This window comes from Phacochoerus africanus, chromosome 2 (genome assembly GCF_016906955.1).
Source record: "Phacochoerus africanus isolate WHEZ1 chromosome 2, ROS_Pafr_v1, whole genome shotgun sequence".
NCBI classification, from domain to species: Eukaryota; Metazoa; Chordata; class Mammalia; order Artiodactyla; family Suidae; genus Phacochoerus; species Phacochoerus africanus.
In genome coordinates, this window is record NC_062545.1 from 164,009,124 (window position 1) to 164,022,918 (window position 13,795).

The 13,795-nt window shown below is 45.1% G+C and overlaps 1 protein-coding gene across 2 annotated transcripts; it reads right to left on the minus strand.

Annotated features, from left to right (window-relative positions):
- Nucleotides 1-258: 258 nt before the first annotated feature.
- Nucleotides 259-13,113, minus strand: GRP (gastrin releasing peptide). 2 transcript variants are annotated; one of them, XM_047769490.1, is made up of 3 exons: nucleotides 12,909-13,113; nucleotides 7,194-7,436; nucleotides 259-610 (listed from the first exon to the last, which is right to left on the minus strand). In XM_047769490.1, exons 1-3 carry the CDS (start codon nucleotides 13,045-13,047, stop codon nucleotides 552-554), a joined length of 441 nt encoding a protein of 146 aa, XP_047625446.1. In that variant the 5' UTR covers nucleotides 13,048-13,113; the 3' UTR covers nucleotides 259-551. The 2 variants fall into 2 exon arrangements, with proteins under 2 accessions (XP_047625446.1, XP_047625447.1); XM_047769491.1 differs by having other exon boundaries at nucleotides 557-612; nucleotides 7,215-7,436.
- Between the last annotated feature and the right edge of the window lie 682 nt (nucleotides 13,114-13,795).

A 13,795-nucleotide genomic window follows, 5' to 3' on the forward strand; every position in this document is an offset into this window, starting at 1 on the left:
TCTCTGTTCAAACCAGCCCATCTGATGGTAATGGTAAAGCAAGTTTCGGCTTCTTGTAGTAGCTTCTAGAAAGGCTGTGTGACTATAAGGATTCAGTAAGTGGCTTTCAGAGGGGAGAGCTAAAATATTCAGCCTGCCTTCATCAATGAGCACACAAGTTCATCATCAAGCTATTTGTTCATTTCAGTGTTAAGCAATGTCCCCCCATTCAGAATTGAAATAAGAGAACTACTTGCCATTTGGACAATTTGTTTAAGATTTATTGTGAATGGTAAGCAGTTGGGGACTGGAATCTAATAGACAAAGAGCCTACATGTAAAGAGAGCTTATTGGAAGACTCTTTATGGACAATTATTCACAGCAAACAAGTTCAAACAAGAAGATGCTGCTTGAAAATCATGACTTTAGTCAAAGTTGAAAGATACAAGAATAGTTAAGTATTTTGCACAAAGGAAACTTGTTGATGACCCAGTGGAACTGATGTCCGCAGAATGCAGTGTCTTAAGGGTTTGGTTTTTTTCTTGTTTGAGAGAGATTCACCATTGTCATTGTCAGTTCAGCTGGGGGATCCTTCCTTCATGCTGAGACCCTGGAGCAGAGAGTCCATCAACTTAAAAAAAATATATTAGAAAGAGTTTAGCAAATGCAGTGAGTGAGGCCCAAGTCCAATGCTAGAAGTAAACCCATTCCCAACAAACCATCAGCAATCACTTGGGAGCTTGGTAGAAAGGCAGATGCTCAGGTCCACCTACCCCAGACCTATAGAACCGGAAACTCTGGGTAAGTGACCCAGTGAGCTGTGGCCTTGAGTCCTCCAGGTGACTCAGCATTTGGATGCTTGAGGACCATAGCTGTCCCCCAAGAGAGAAATTAACTTCCTCTTTTTTTGGAACCACTATATTTGCAGGTCTTTTTGTTATACTATCTCAACTTGTACCCTGGTATGAGTGCACGGGTATACAGATACATATTCTTTTTTAAGAAAAAAAATTTTTTTGCAGATTTATTTTATTGAAGTATAGTTCATTGCAATGTGTTATTTTCTGCTGTATGGCAAAGTGATTCAGTTTTACATATTGTACATTCTTTTTCAGATTCTTTTCCATCATCATTTATCACAGGATATTGAATATGGTTCCCTGTGCTATACAGTAGGGCCTTGTTTATTGAGTCTATGTATAATAGTTTGCATCTGCCGATCCCATACTCCCAATTCACCCCTCCCCCGGCCCCCTCCCCCTCGGCAACCACAAGTCTCATCTCTATGTCTTTGAGTCTGTTTCTGTTTCACAGATAAGTTCATTTGCACAGGTAGATTTTGATCAGCATTGGAAATTAAATGTATGCATTACGCCCAGGAATTTGTTATTAAAGTAGCAGCTGGGTGGGAGACTGTTAGGGAATGTGGAATCTTAATTGTTACTTTGCTTCTTTGGCAATGCCTCATTCCACAAATCAAAGCTAGTTTATGAATCACACAATTACACATTATAAAACCATGACTGTAAATGGTAGTAGTGTGGGCAACTTGGGAAGAGGCGCTAATTTGAGTTTCTGCCAGTTCTAAATTGATTGTGGTTTGCTTGTTGTGGCTTCTGTTCAAATTAACTAAGACTGAAGAAAGGACGAGTAGCTCTAATTTTAAAGCACTTCTTTGATCCCACATAGCATCCTTTACCCACTGAGCTGAGAAAACACTTTTCATCCAGTCAAGAACTTATTACAATTTCCAAGATCGCCTAGCAATTTAGGTTCCCCAATGTCCAGACCAGCCATTTGTTTCTAATAAAGGAATTACTGAGATTCTCAGTTCAGTTATTACCTGCTCTGTGGCTCAACTATGTGACCAGGTGATAATGAAGCCAGAGCCTGGGGTTCAATTCCCACACAGGCCAATTAGCTTTACTTTTCTCCAGGACCAGCCTGCACTCTTAAGGGTCGCCAGCCTGCCTGAAGATCTCACAGTATGAGCCACCGGTCAAAAAAGGGGCCAGCTGAGGATGTGGGACGTCCCCCGCATTGGCTCAAAATATTGAATCTGAGAGTTTGGCTCATGCAAATGGAAGTAAAGTGGCAAGGGAAAGGCAAATCATGTAACCTTGGAAGGCCAAGGGCCTGGAGGCAGAAGAGGTCTATGGTTAGGAATGGGGAGGAGCTGTAATTGAGGTGTGGGCCAGCTTTCCTCTGCTCCTTCATAGAAATGGTCAGGGTCATCAGAAGCTTTTTAGTTATTCTTTTCTCTTTTTTTGGCCTTGCCCATCACGCGTGGAAGTTCCCGGGCCAGGGATAAAATCTATGCCACAGCAGGGACAACACCAGATCCTTAACCTGCTGAGACATCAGGGGACTCCTAGTTATTCTTGATTGTATATTGCTTTTCCTATATTTGGAGCTTTCTTTAGAACGTTTCACATATGAAGAAGTAAAACCTTTCTAGTCTCTGTGCTGATCTGATGGAACAGTGGGAGGCATCCCTTAAAAGTGAAGGCAAATTTGTACATTTATTTCTTTTCCATAACTCCCTCTGTGACACACTCCCCAGGTCCCTTTTCTCATGTCCACTAAATAAGAGGGAAAAAAATCCTAGACTGCAAAAAGCAACGAACTGAGGAGTTCCTCTGTGGCACAATGGGTCAAGGATCTGGCATTGTCACTGCAGTGGCTTGGATCGCTGCTGTGGCCCGGGTTTGGTCTCTGGCTCAGGAACTTCCACATGCCTCTGGCATATCCAAGAAAATCCAAACAACAACAACAACAAAACAATACACTGGGTCCAAATTACAAGTGGAACCCAAAGACCAACTTTAGATTCACTGTAACTCAAAACAATCCACAGCCACATTCAGGATTAAAGATCAGGCCCTGGAGCTGACCCAAACACTGTTTCATGTTATAGAAACCATAGTGTAATATTTCTATTGATTTTCTCTCTCTCTCTCTTTTTTAAGGGCCGTACCTGTGGCATATGGAAGTTCCCAGGCTAGAGGTTGAATTAAGAGTTGCTGCTGCTGCCAGCTTTCAATACAGCCACAGCAATGCCAGATCTGAACCGCATCTGTGACCTCCATTAATTTTTTGTGAGAAGGGTAGACTTTAAAGATTAAGATTAACCTTGAGGAGTTCCTGTTGTGGCACATTGGAAACAAATCCGAATAGTATCCATGAGAATGTGGGTTGGATCCCTGGCCTCTCTCAGTGAGTCAGGGATGCGGCATTGCTGTGAGTTGTGGTATAGGCTGCAGATGTGGCTTAGATTCCATGTTGCTGTGGCTGTGGTACAGCTGTAGCTCCAATTAGATCCCTAGCCTCGGAACTTCCATATGCCATGAGTTGTCCCTAAAAAGCAAAACAAACAAGCAAACAACGTTAATCTTGAAAATTATTGGCCATAATTGTTAAAAAGTTTTGAAGTTTGTTCGCCATGTTACAATGGTCTAGATTCAGTGCACATTTATATGAATCTTTTCTGAATCAAGTAAATCTCTTTGTCAACAAAACATAGGAAGATGCTCAGTTTCTAGGTAGGGCTCTGGAAGATTGAGCAACAGGACGATTTTATTATTAAATGGGAGAGGGGAGCCTATGTGGATAGTTTTTAATTTTAAGAAAAGTCCTCAGCCTCTGAAAATCCCTGCTGCTAACTCTAGTAATGCCCGACTAAATTATTAAACTTTCTCTCTAAAGCTGAGACATATCGGGATTTCTGATCGAACTTTTATTCTCTTGGTACTTACTGCCTCTTTGTGAATAAGGTAATTGTAGGGTGTTTGCAATTTTCATATCAACATACTTTCTTGAGGTGGAATTTCCAAAGCAAGAGAAGTGATCAGCTGTTTTGGTCTCTGCAAAGACTAAACGAACTGTTGAGTTTTGTTTTTCATACTACTGGGAGATATAGCTGAAAGAATGGTACCAATGGGTGCAATGGCTAATTATTCAGTTCGAGGTGGGATGAGGTGGGATGGGCTTTCTAAACTTGTAAAAGGAAGAACAAAGCATAAAAACATATAATAGGAAAAAGCAAAGCCTGATTTTTTTTTTGTCTTTTTGCATTTTCTGGGGCCACTCCCGAGGCATATGGAGGTTCTCAGGCTAGGGGTCTAATCGCAGCTGTAGACGCCGGCCTACGCCAGAGCCACAGCAACTCGGGATCTGAGCCACGTCTGCAACCTACACCACAGCTCACGGCAACAACAGATCCTTAACCCACTCAGCGAGGCCAGATATCGAACCTGCAACCTCATGGTTCCTAGTAGGACTTGTTAACCACTGAGCACGACAGGAATTCCCAAGTCCTGATTATAAAAGATTAATTTTTCAGCTCACGTGGTACACTGATAAATATCGTCCCCCTAAAGCAATCACTCTCTGTGAGGCCCACCCAATCCATCCTTTAGCACTGCCACTCGGAGACCTTTTTGGAGCTATTCTTTTGGGGGTTTGGGGGGCCACGCCTGTGGAATGTGGAAGTCCTGGGGCCAGGGATCAACCAGGCCACAGCAGCAACCTGAGCCACAGCAGTGACAACTCTGAATCCTTAACCCACTTAGCCACCTGGGTTGCTTACAGAATATCCCTCTAAAGATGGCAGGAAGATTTCAATCCTTGAGGCAGGAGTTGAATTTTTCAAAACATTTCAAAGTTATGCAGAATTAGGTGTAGGGGGAAAAGACAACTCAAAGTGGATATTGTTTTTTTGGTTCAAAAAGATGTACTATACGGAGTTCTGGTCATGGCACAGCAGAAAAGAATCCGACTAGGAACCATGAGGTTGCAGGTTCGATCTCTGGCCTCGCTCAGTGGGATAAGGATCCTGTGTTGCTGTGGCTGTCGCGTAGGCCGGCAGCTATAGCTCTGATTTGACCCCTAGCCTGGGAACCTCCAAATTAAAAAAAAAAAAAAAAGATGCACTACAGCTTAATAACATAATAGGGTTTGGGGGGTATTTTACAAATGAGCCATGAGGGTAAATCCATTTCCATCTTTGTCAAGTTATTTCAGAGGGTTTTGTGGCAGTGATCATTGTTATTTCTGAGACCAAGAAGAAGGCACTGCTGATGGACATCCACCCACAGGAAGTTCAGCAAAGGAAATAGGCCAGCCCAGCCAGGGGCCAAGAAGTCAATGACAAATTCCCAGAGCCCTCAGAGTCATGTTGTCCATTAATAAACAGGTGTGCTTGTATAACACAGGTGTGGACAAGAGAATCAGTCCCTCAAGGCTTTGTACAAAGTTGGTGCTTATTTCTATGTCGGTTGACTTAATACAGATTTTCTTTCTGAATAAAGGCTACTGGAGCTTTTCTCTCTAGATGCTTAATGCAACACATGAAATTTTGTTTGCATTGATCATAGAGAACCCATAGTAGACAGAAGAGCAGTGAAACATAAAGGCTCCCTCTGGAGAAACCAGCTGAGGCTTGGCCGAGCCAGCCCTGAGCCTCTGTTAAGGGCTCATCAATCAGGGTTAACCACTGTGAAAGAGAGACCGCGTGAGTGAGCTCCCAGCTCTGGAAGGTCTGTGAGTGAAACACAGTATCATTTACTGCCAGAAGCCAGGAGAAACAAGTCCGCTACTGCATCCTGCATCCTTCATATCTAAGATCAATGAGGACCCAGAAGATGCCTTGCATGGCAGCAGACTGTCCAAGGCACACAGCACAGGCTTTTCTCTTGAAAAGCTGTATGAGGGATCTCAGTTTGCTCACCTCTAAAATGGAGAGAATAATAGAATCATCCTGAATCTTCCTCCTCAGACTGCAGTATTACCTGAGGAAATGGAGATATCTAGTGCTTGGATTATAGAAATTACTCACTAAAGCTAGTGGTTATTGGAGCTCCCATCGTGGTTCAGTGGTTAATGAATCCGATTATGAACCATTAGGTTGCAGGGTCGATCCCTGGCCTCGCTCAGTGGGTTAAGGATCCGGCATTGCCGTGAGCTGTGGTGTAGGTTGCAGATGTGACTTGGATCCTGCATTGCTGTGGCTCTGGCTTAGGCCGGTGGCTACAGCTCCGATCAGACCCCTAGCCTGGGAATCCCCATGTGCCACGGGAGCAGCCCCAGAAAAGACAAAAAGACCAAAAAAAAAAAAAAAAGCTAGTGGTTATTATTTTTAGTCATATTGCCATGATTAGTTTTGCCTTTTACTATAAATTTCACAGCAACGTCTTAAGTTAATGAGAGTCACATCGTTTTCAGTTGCCCTGCTTTCTTCCTATAAACTTTACTCCCTTTTATGTCACTTACTGTCTTTGTGTCTAAACAATGCCAATTTGGTATAATTCTTTTTCCTCATCCTCTATAAATAAGATCATGTACAGAACGAGTCAGCTGACCTGAGATATTTTCACCAAGTTTTGAAGTATTAGGATGAGACCTGAACTAGGTCATCTTAGAACAAATGTAAAGGAGTACTATTTTGCATAAAAAGTAGCAAACAAGAATGCTCTCTTCTAAAAGCATCTGTGAATAGGCCCTTCCACTAGTATTCATCAAAAATAACAAAAGAGTTCATGTTGTGGCTCAGCAGATTACAAACCCAACTAGTATTCATGAGGATGCATATTTGATCCCTGACTCTGCTCTGTGGGATAAGGATCTGGTGTTGTCATGAGCTGTGGTATATGTCACAGATGCAGCTCAGATCCTGAGTTGCTGTGGCTGTAGCTTAGGCTGGCAGCTGCAGCTCTGATTTGACCCCTAGCTTGGGAAGGTCCATATGCTGCAGGTGTGGCCCTAAAAATAAAAGAAAGAAAGATAAAAAATAATAGCTAGGAGTTCTCTGGTGGCCTGGTGGTTAAAGGATCTGGTGTCACTGCTGTGGCTTGGGTCACTGCCGTGGCATGGGTTCGATCCACATGCCACAGATGTGGCCAAAATTAATTACTATTTTAACTAATTCAAATATTTTGGTAGGATCTGGTAGGTTAAAAATGCACCCTTGCTAACAAAACTCCTAAGCTGGAGTTTAAAGTGCTAAGAGGAAAAATAATCTATGACATTGAAAAGAAAAACTAGTATGGAGATTGGCCACCCACTTTCCTTACGTGATGTGGTTGCTCTGAAGGCTTGCCTCTAAACAGTTTTATTCTTCCCTGCTCAAACGTCCCCTCCTCTTCCAACTCTCCCCAAACACCTCCTGATCCCACCCATGCCACCCCACTCCCACTTCCCCAGTATGTTCATTATACCTTTGAGTCTTGGACCCATGTCATTAAAGTTGCTGCCATCCTTTGAATCCCAAGTAGACGGACGAATGCCCAGGGGCTCCCATTGAGGGGGCTGATGGCTTCCAATCCCCTTTGCTTCTAGGAGGCTCAGCAAATTCCTTGTGGCGTCTTCCCACTGAATGTACTCCCTTGGCTGTTCTTTCATGTTTCCTCCCTCATAAGCATATGGGGACTCTCCTGTGCTCTTTTTTCCCATTAAGTGTCCTGTTCAAAAACAAAAACATTATACAGCCAGTATTCTATAACAACTATAAATGGAGTATAACCTTTAAAAATTGTGAATCACTATAATGTACATCTGTAACTTATATAATATTGTACACCAACTATACTTCAATTATGATTATTGATGCCGTAATCATAAAGAAATAAAATAAAAATATGCTTTGGTTCCTAAAAAAAAAAAAAACCAACAAAAAGAAAAACGGAATGCCAACATTGTAACCTTAGGGGAATTAATGAATGAGAAATTTAAAAGGGCACTGATTGTGTTTGTCCTGCTTCCCGCTAAATGAGGGATAAATAGCATTTTTATTATTAGGGGTTAGTTCCTAAATGACTGACAGATTTTGCTCTGTGCTCAAGATGCATAATAAGTGGGCAGAATTCAGAACGGCAACTCAGGAGCCCTGGGATCTGGTCCTAGCCCCTGTGTTAACTAGCTAGATGACCTCTGTCAAGTCATTTAGCATCCTCAGTCTTCAATTTTATCAACAATAAAATGAACAGATTGGACTAGATGACATCTAAGGAGACTTCCATATCTGAAATTCTATCACCAATTCTGTGTGCACAGAATTCTATTCCCAGCTGAATCATAGAGTTTGAACATCTTCCCTGTCAATTTTGAATTGCTCCTGAAAAGAAAAGTCACCATGCTTTTCTCTATGTGGTTAAAAATGTGTTGCTTTTCTCTTATCTGTAATACAAATGTACCAAAGGAATTTTTCATTTTAAACTTTCTTAGAATTTTAGCTGAGATTGAACCTAGAAATTACACCTAGGAATTACACCTAGAAATGACAGTTTGTAATGAAAAACAAGTTGAAGACAAGTTCTGACCAACACTTCGGCCATTGCAGATGCAGGATTTTCAGCCAATGGCTCCAGGGATGTGCACTTGCCATGTAAACAAATAAAAGTTGCTGTGCAGGAGGCCAAACCACTAAAAGCATGGAAATTTTGTATAGAAATGGGATAGCCATTGGGTCAGAAAGGGTTATGGAATCTAAGAACTGCATTCTTAACCCTCTACCCCATGGTTTAAATATACTGACATTATCTTGTTTACTTTCTTCAGTTGATTCTCCCCCCCTTTCTCTGTCATTGGGTTTTATAGCACTTTCAAATATCTACCATTAATAATAAAACTATGCTGCTTTCGGAGTTCCTGTCATGGTGCATCAGAAACGAATCCGACTGGGAACCATGATGTTGTAGGTTTAATCCCTGGCCTCTCTCAGTGGGTGAAGGATCTGGCATTTCCGTGAGCTGTGGTGTAGGTGGCAGACGAGGCCCAGATCTGGTGTTGCTGTGGCTGTGGTGTAGGCCGGCAGCTGCAGCTTGGATTGGACCCCTAGCCTGGGAACCTCCATATGCTACAGGTGCAGCCCTAAAAAGAAAACAAAACAAAACTATGCTGCTTTTGATTTCAAGTTCGCAAAGAAAGAGCTATCTGGGGCTCCAAAGTTGACTGGCATTAGAAGTATTTAAGGCAAACATCATGGAAATAATATTTGACAGTCACTTAAAATGGAAGGAGGCCCCTTCCCAGCAGCTCTATCCACCAAGAGAGAAGCCCTCACCGTGATTTTCTTTGCTTGTGTGTTTATTGCAATTTACCGCTCACAGGATGTTTAAATGCAGATTATTCCATTCAATCCACACCATAATAAATTTGATAAAAATGAAACATGCCAAAGGTCACACACATGTGAGTAAAGATTCCAGGATTAAAATCAGCTCACAGTCCAGACTGTATGATATTATACTGCTTTGAAGTATCTTTGAACTTCCTAAGAATATAAGACAATTAGAAAGCATCCTGGGGTCTGGAAATAAGGATAAGATCTACAAAAGGCTTTCTAATGTTATCAAAAAGGAATGGGGATCCTATATCACTATGTCATGATTCTTTATGTGACACAGAAAAATTAATTCTGTGAATACTGGGGAGCCTTAAAATGAACTTTTAGCGCCCTGCAGTGTGAGCCTTGCCAGGTTACTTAGAACCTGACACTTCTCGCAATTTTGAGATGCTTTTAAGGACACTGTCCCAACTGAAGAGTTGGAATTTTGAAAGACTGGCTTCTCACTTATCTGCCTGGTGAACTTGGTGCCCAGATATCCACTAAATAACCTTGCATTTAGCCGTTACAATGATTATGTTGCACAACTTCCCAGGAAGTAGCAAATCATTTGGCTTTGTTAATACGGAGGAAATTGAATCATGATAATGGGAAAGCAGGATTAGAATCTGATGCTCCACTAATGACCTTAGCTACTCTTGTCCTCGGTCATCTAGTTCGAATGCTAGAAATGAGAAAGGTGTTATTGGCAATGAAGCGTAGGGACCATGAAAATGTTTTTACAAATAAGAATTTCATTTTTGCGTGTTTGGATAATTTTGTGGCCTTTTCTAAAATGGAAGGATAAAGCAGGCCTCCATTCTGTGAGTGATTTAACATAGATCCTTGGGACCTTGTACTGAATTTGCAGATTTGGTGGCTGTGTGTTCAGATACCCTCCCCTAGACCCACAGATGGGTTATTAAGGAAGGTGCGCCATCTATAACATCCCAATTGAAGCACACATTTCCAGGGTCCTAATGCACTTCTCAGTTAGCTACCGGCACCCAAATAGTGGTCGTCTCCATGGCAACATGGATGATATGCCCACTTCCCTTTCTTCTCCCATCATCATTTGTTATGTGTCCATATCATAATAATGGAGATCTCAGCACAGACAAAAGACAGGCACTTGAAAAAAATAAAGCCTTGCCCAGAGTGGGGAGGGAAGCTTTTGTCCTTTTCATCACTTAAAAACACCACTAAAATGGCAGGTTTGAAACAGAAAAGAATTTTCTTGAACTCCAAACTTGAAGATTATGCTAACTTTGAAAAATATCCATTAAGAGAGAAAGTGTTGGGTACTTTTGAGAGTTAGCTTTTCTGGAGTGATGCTTCAACCGTATTTCACAGCTGTGGGGCAGCACGGTTATGTAAAGCCATTCTGGGGCTGAACACTGATGTTCAGGATTCAACTTGCCATGACACGCTTCACCTCAGCATTAGCGCCATGACCAGAAACATATCTCAGGAGCACAGGGTATAGTTACCCGTGTGCATGTTGACCTATATTTTCCTCACACAAAAAACATTTCTACAAATATTGAGCCAGATAAGAATTGGTTTTCAATCTGTTAACTCGTTTTCCATGGCTGCCTCATATTTCTCTCAGCTGGAAGAGGCAATTCACTTAACGAACCTGCAAATTTGTGCTGACAACTTCTTCATGGACAGCAATATGTAGCTTTAGTTTGCTTTAATTAAGACTAAACTACCTGTCTTCAGTGATTGAGGAGGACAGGCATTTACTTTGGATAGCGGAAAGCACAATTTAAAATGTAACATGTCATGCATGCCTGTGAATGCTCACATTCCAACAGAGGGCATGGCTACTTGAAGCAAACTTTTTGTCTATGGCAATATCATCATAAACCCAAATGCAATTTGCTATGTCACCTCCCTCTTTTCCTTGTTCTTTTTTTTTTTTTTCCATCAACTCTACATAGTCAGCCAAGGAGAAACAAGGGAAAGGGTGGGTTTGAGAACAAATAAGAGAATAAGATAATTGGGGGGGGGGTGCCACTAGCCAGTGAACTCTTGGGCTGAGAATGCCCAGGTACCACCATGAAGGGTGATTCAGTGGCAGACACCCTAAAGACCTGTGGCCAATGTGCTCTGGAACCACAGTGATCAGGCGTGGCTTGCATTGAAATAACATGATCTATCTGCCCAGCTAACTCTCTTGTCCTGCTTTTGGCCTGCAAGGGTACCTGCAAAGGGCAGCAGACCTTTTTTAATCCAAAAATATGGATGAGCAAAAAGAGACTGGAAATCTGGAAGTTTCCTTTCACCTTCCCAGCCCACTGGTTGCTGGCTGGACTGGACAATGGCCACTTGATCTAAACTCCCAGGGGCCCTTCTGAGGTCAATTCTAGGTTTGGCCTCTTTAACACCTTCTAAGTATCCTTCTCTCTTGAAGTTCAGGGGTTTTCACCCATCCCAATTTCTCCTCTCCACACTAGGCTCCTGGCTCCTGGGTTCCCTCAGAGGTGACAGATACTTTCATCCCTGGGGTTGCAAAGATGCCTTCAGTTGTAATGAAAATTACTCCATTGCAACCCGAGATCTCTGGCAGAAACATAGGCAACACAGAGGAGCTGAGGACCTGTGTTCTAGCCTCACCTTTTCCCTTAAAGTCATACTTATCTTCACGCGGAGAATCTGGAATTCTCTGAGAGCTGAATTAACAAGTATCTTATCTTTCTAACCGCCCCCCCCCCCGCCCTCCTAAGTAGATGACTAAGGAAATCGTGAAACACACACACACACACACTCACACACCCCTCCTTAAATCTCTCTAGGGATCGACCATCTCTCCTGGGAATGCTGGGGTTATTGTAGAGGGCTGGGTGGGGAGGTGTCTGAGGAAGTCGAACGCTTTGCATTATTTGCCAGAGAGCCCCGTCGTGATGCTGGAGAAACGCGAAGCCCCGGGGCGGCCACCTGCCTCCCAGCTGCGGGGAAGCGGCGGGTGCGCGCTCCGCTGCCGGAAACCCGGTCCACGCCACTGTGGTTTTGGGGCCAGGAAGAGCGAATCCCCGTGCCCGCACCTGGAAAGCTGGACTTGTGGGCAGGGGAAAAAGGAAAGGAGATAGGGGGAAAGGGAGAAGACGAGTTCTCGGGTCAAGAGAAGCGGCGAAAAGAGAGGAATCAAGAGGAAGCGACCTGCGATCAGCGTGGAGACCAGGCGCGATTCCCGGAGCGCAGAGCCCGCTGGATAGAAAGAGGGAGGGTTGGTCAAAAGCGCAGAGAAAAGAAAATAGCTGCAAAGCAAAGAAGGCCTGAGGAAATTCAGGCGAGCCCTAAACAGAGGTGGGATTCAGGCGCTGATAGACCAACAGATTTGAAATCCAGGGCGGGCGCCGCGCCCCAGGTCCCACACCTGTAGCTTTGCCGGGTGCAAAGGCGCAGCGGCCGGACTGGACAAGGGCTCCGAGACGTGATTGGGGACCCAGCTCCCCAAAGTTGTTCAGGAAAAGAATCCGTGCCAAACAGGCGAACAAAAGGTGGTGCTGGAAGGTGCGGAGGGAGGGAGATCTCTGCGTAGGGTTTGGGTTTTGGAGAACTGTGCGCAGGCTCGGGTATTCTGGGGAAGAGGGAAGAGAGCGGGAAAGGACCGAGGGACCATTCTGCCTCTGCCGAGAGACCGACGGTTTCCCAGGATGCAGAAGGGTAGGGTGAAGTTTGGAGAGAACTGCATTGGCGTTTGGGTAGAAAGGCCAGAGCAAACCCAGCCCGCAGCGCCGAGCCGCAGAAACGCTGAGAGATGGGGAGATCCGCTCTTGTGGCTAGCTGGTCCCGCCCGGACTAGAGCGCGCCGGACACTCACCCACCGCCCAGTGGTTGCCGCGCGGGTACATCTTGGCCAGCACGGTCCCTCCGCCCACCGACACCGGGGCGGCCGGTCCCCGGGGCGCCTGGCAGAGGACTAGCGCCAGCAGGACCAGCGGGAACTCGCGGCGGAGCATGGTCCAGGCGGGAAGCGAGGCTCCGCGGAGAGTGTGCTCTCCTGGCGCTGGAAAGACTGGAGGACCTCGGAGGAGCGCTGCCGCTGCACCACTGCTGCAGCCTCCACGACTCCCCGACTTTATATGCAAGCCCGAGCGGGGGCGCTGGGGGGGTCCTCCACCGCGGACCCGAGCGCTCTGACGTCTCCCTATAGCGAGCCGGGGCTCTGGGACAACGGCCTCCGAAAATCATCCATCTTCCCGTCGAGCGATGAAAAGGCTGAGTGTACAGTGTCCCCTCTTGTTTTCACTCGTAGCCCCATCCGCCTCCCCCTCATTGGATTAATTCTTCCCACCCTCGACGCCTTCGCTCGAACACAATTTAGTGAACTAGCTCCCCAGCTTCACCAGGGCACCTCCCGCGTTAGCTGCCTTCAGGTCCTGCAAGGGGAGGCAGTGACCCCGCGGCCTGACCCTAGGGACCGGGGGAGGGGGGGGGGGGGGAGGGGGGGAGGGTAGAGAGGGATGGGCACAAAGAATGTATGTTTTTAGGGTGGGCTTTGCTGGAAGGGGTTGGTATCCGGGTTGCAAGGCACCACTGATTGATTCTCAGACCTTTCCCCCTCCACGGACCACTGTCCTCCTCGAGATCCAGCCCACGAACCTCCGTACTTTTGCCTCCCTCCTGGAGAGCGCCCCCTGCCCCTTCTCACCACCACCGCCGCCACCACTCACCCCACCTGGGTTTTCGGAAGCGTCCCTGCCCATT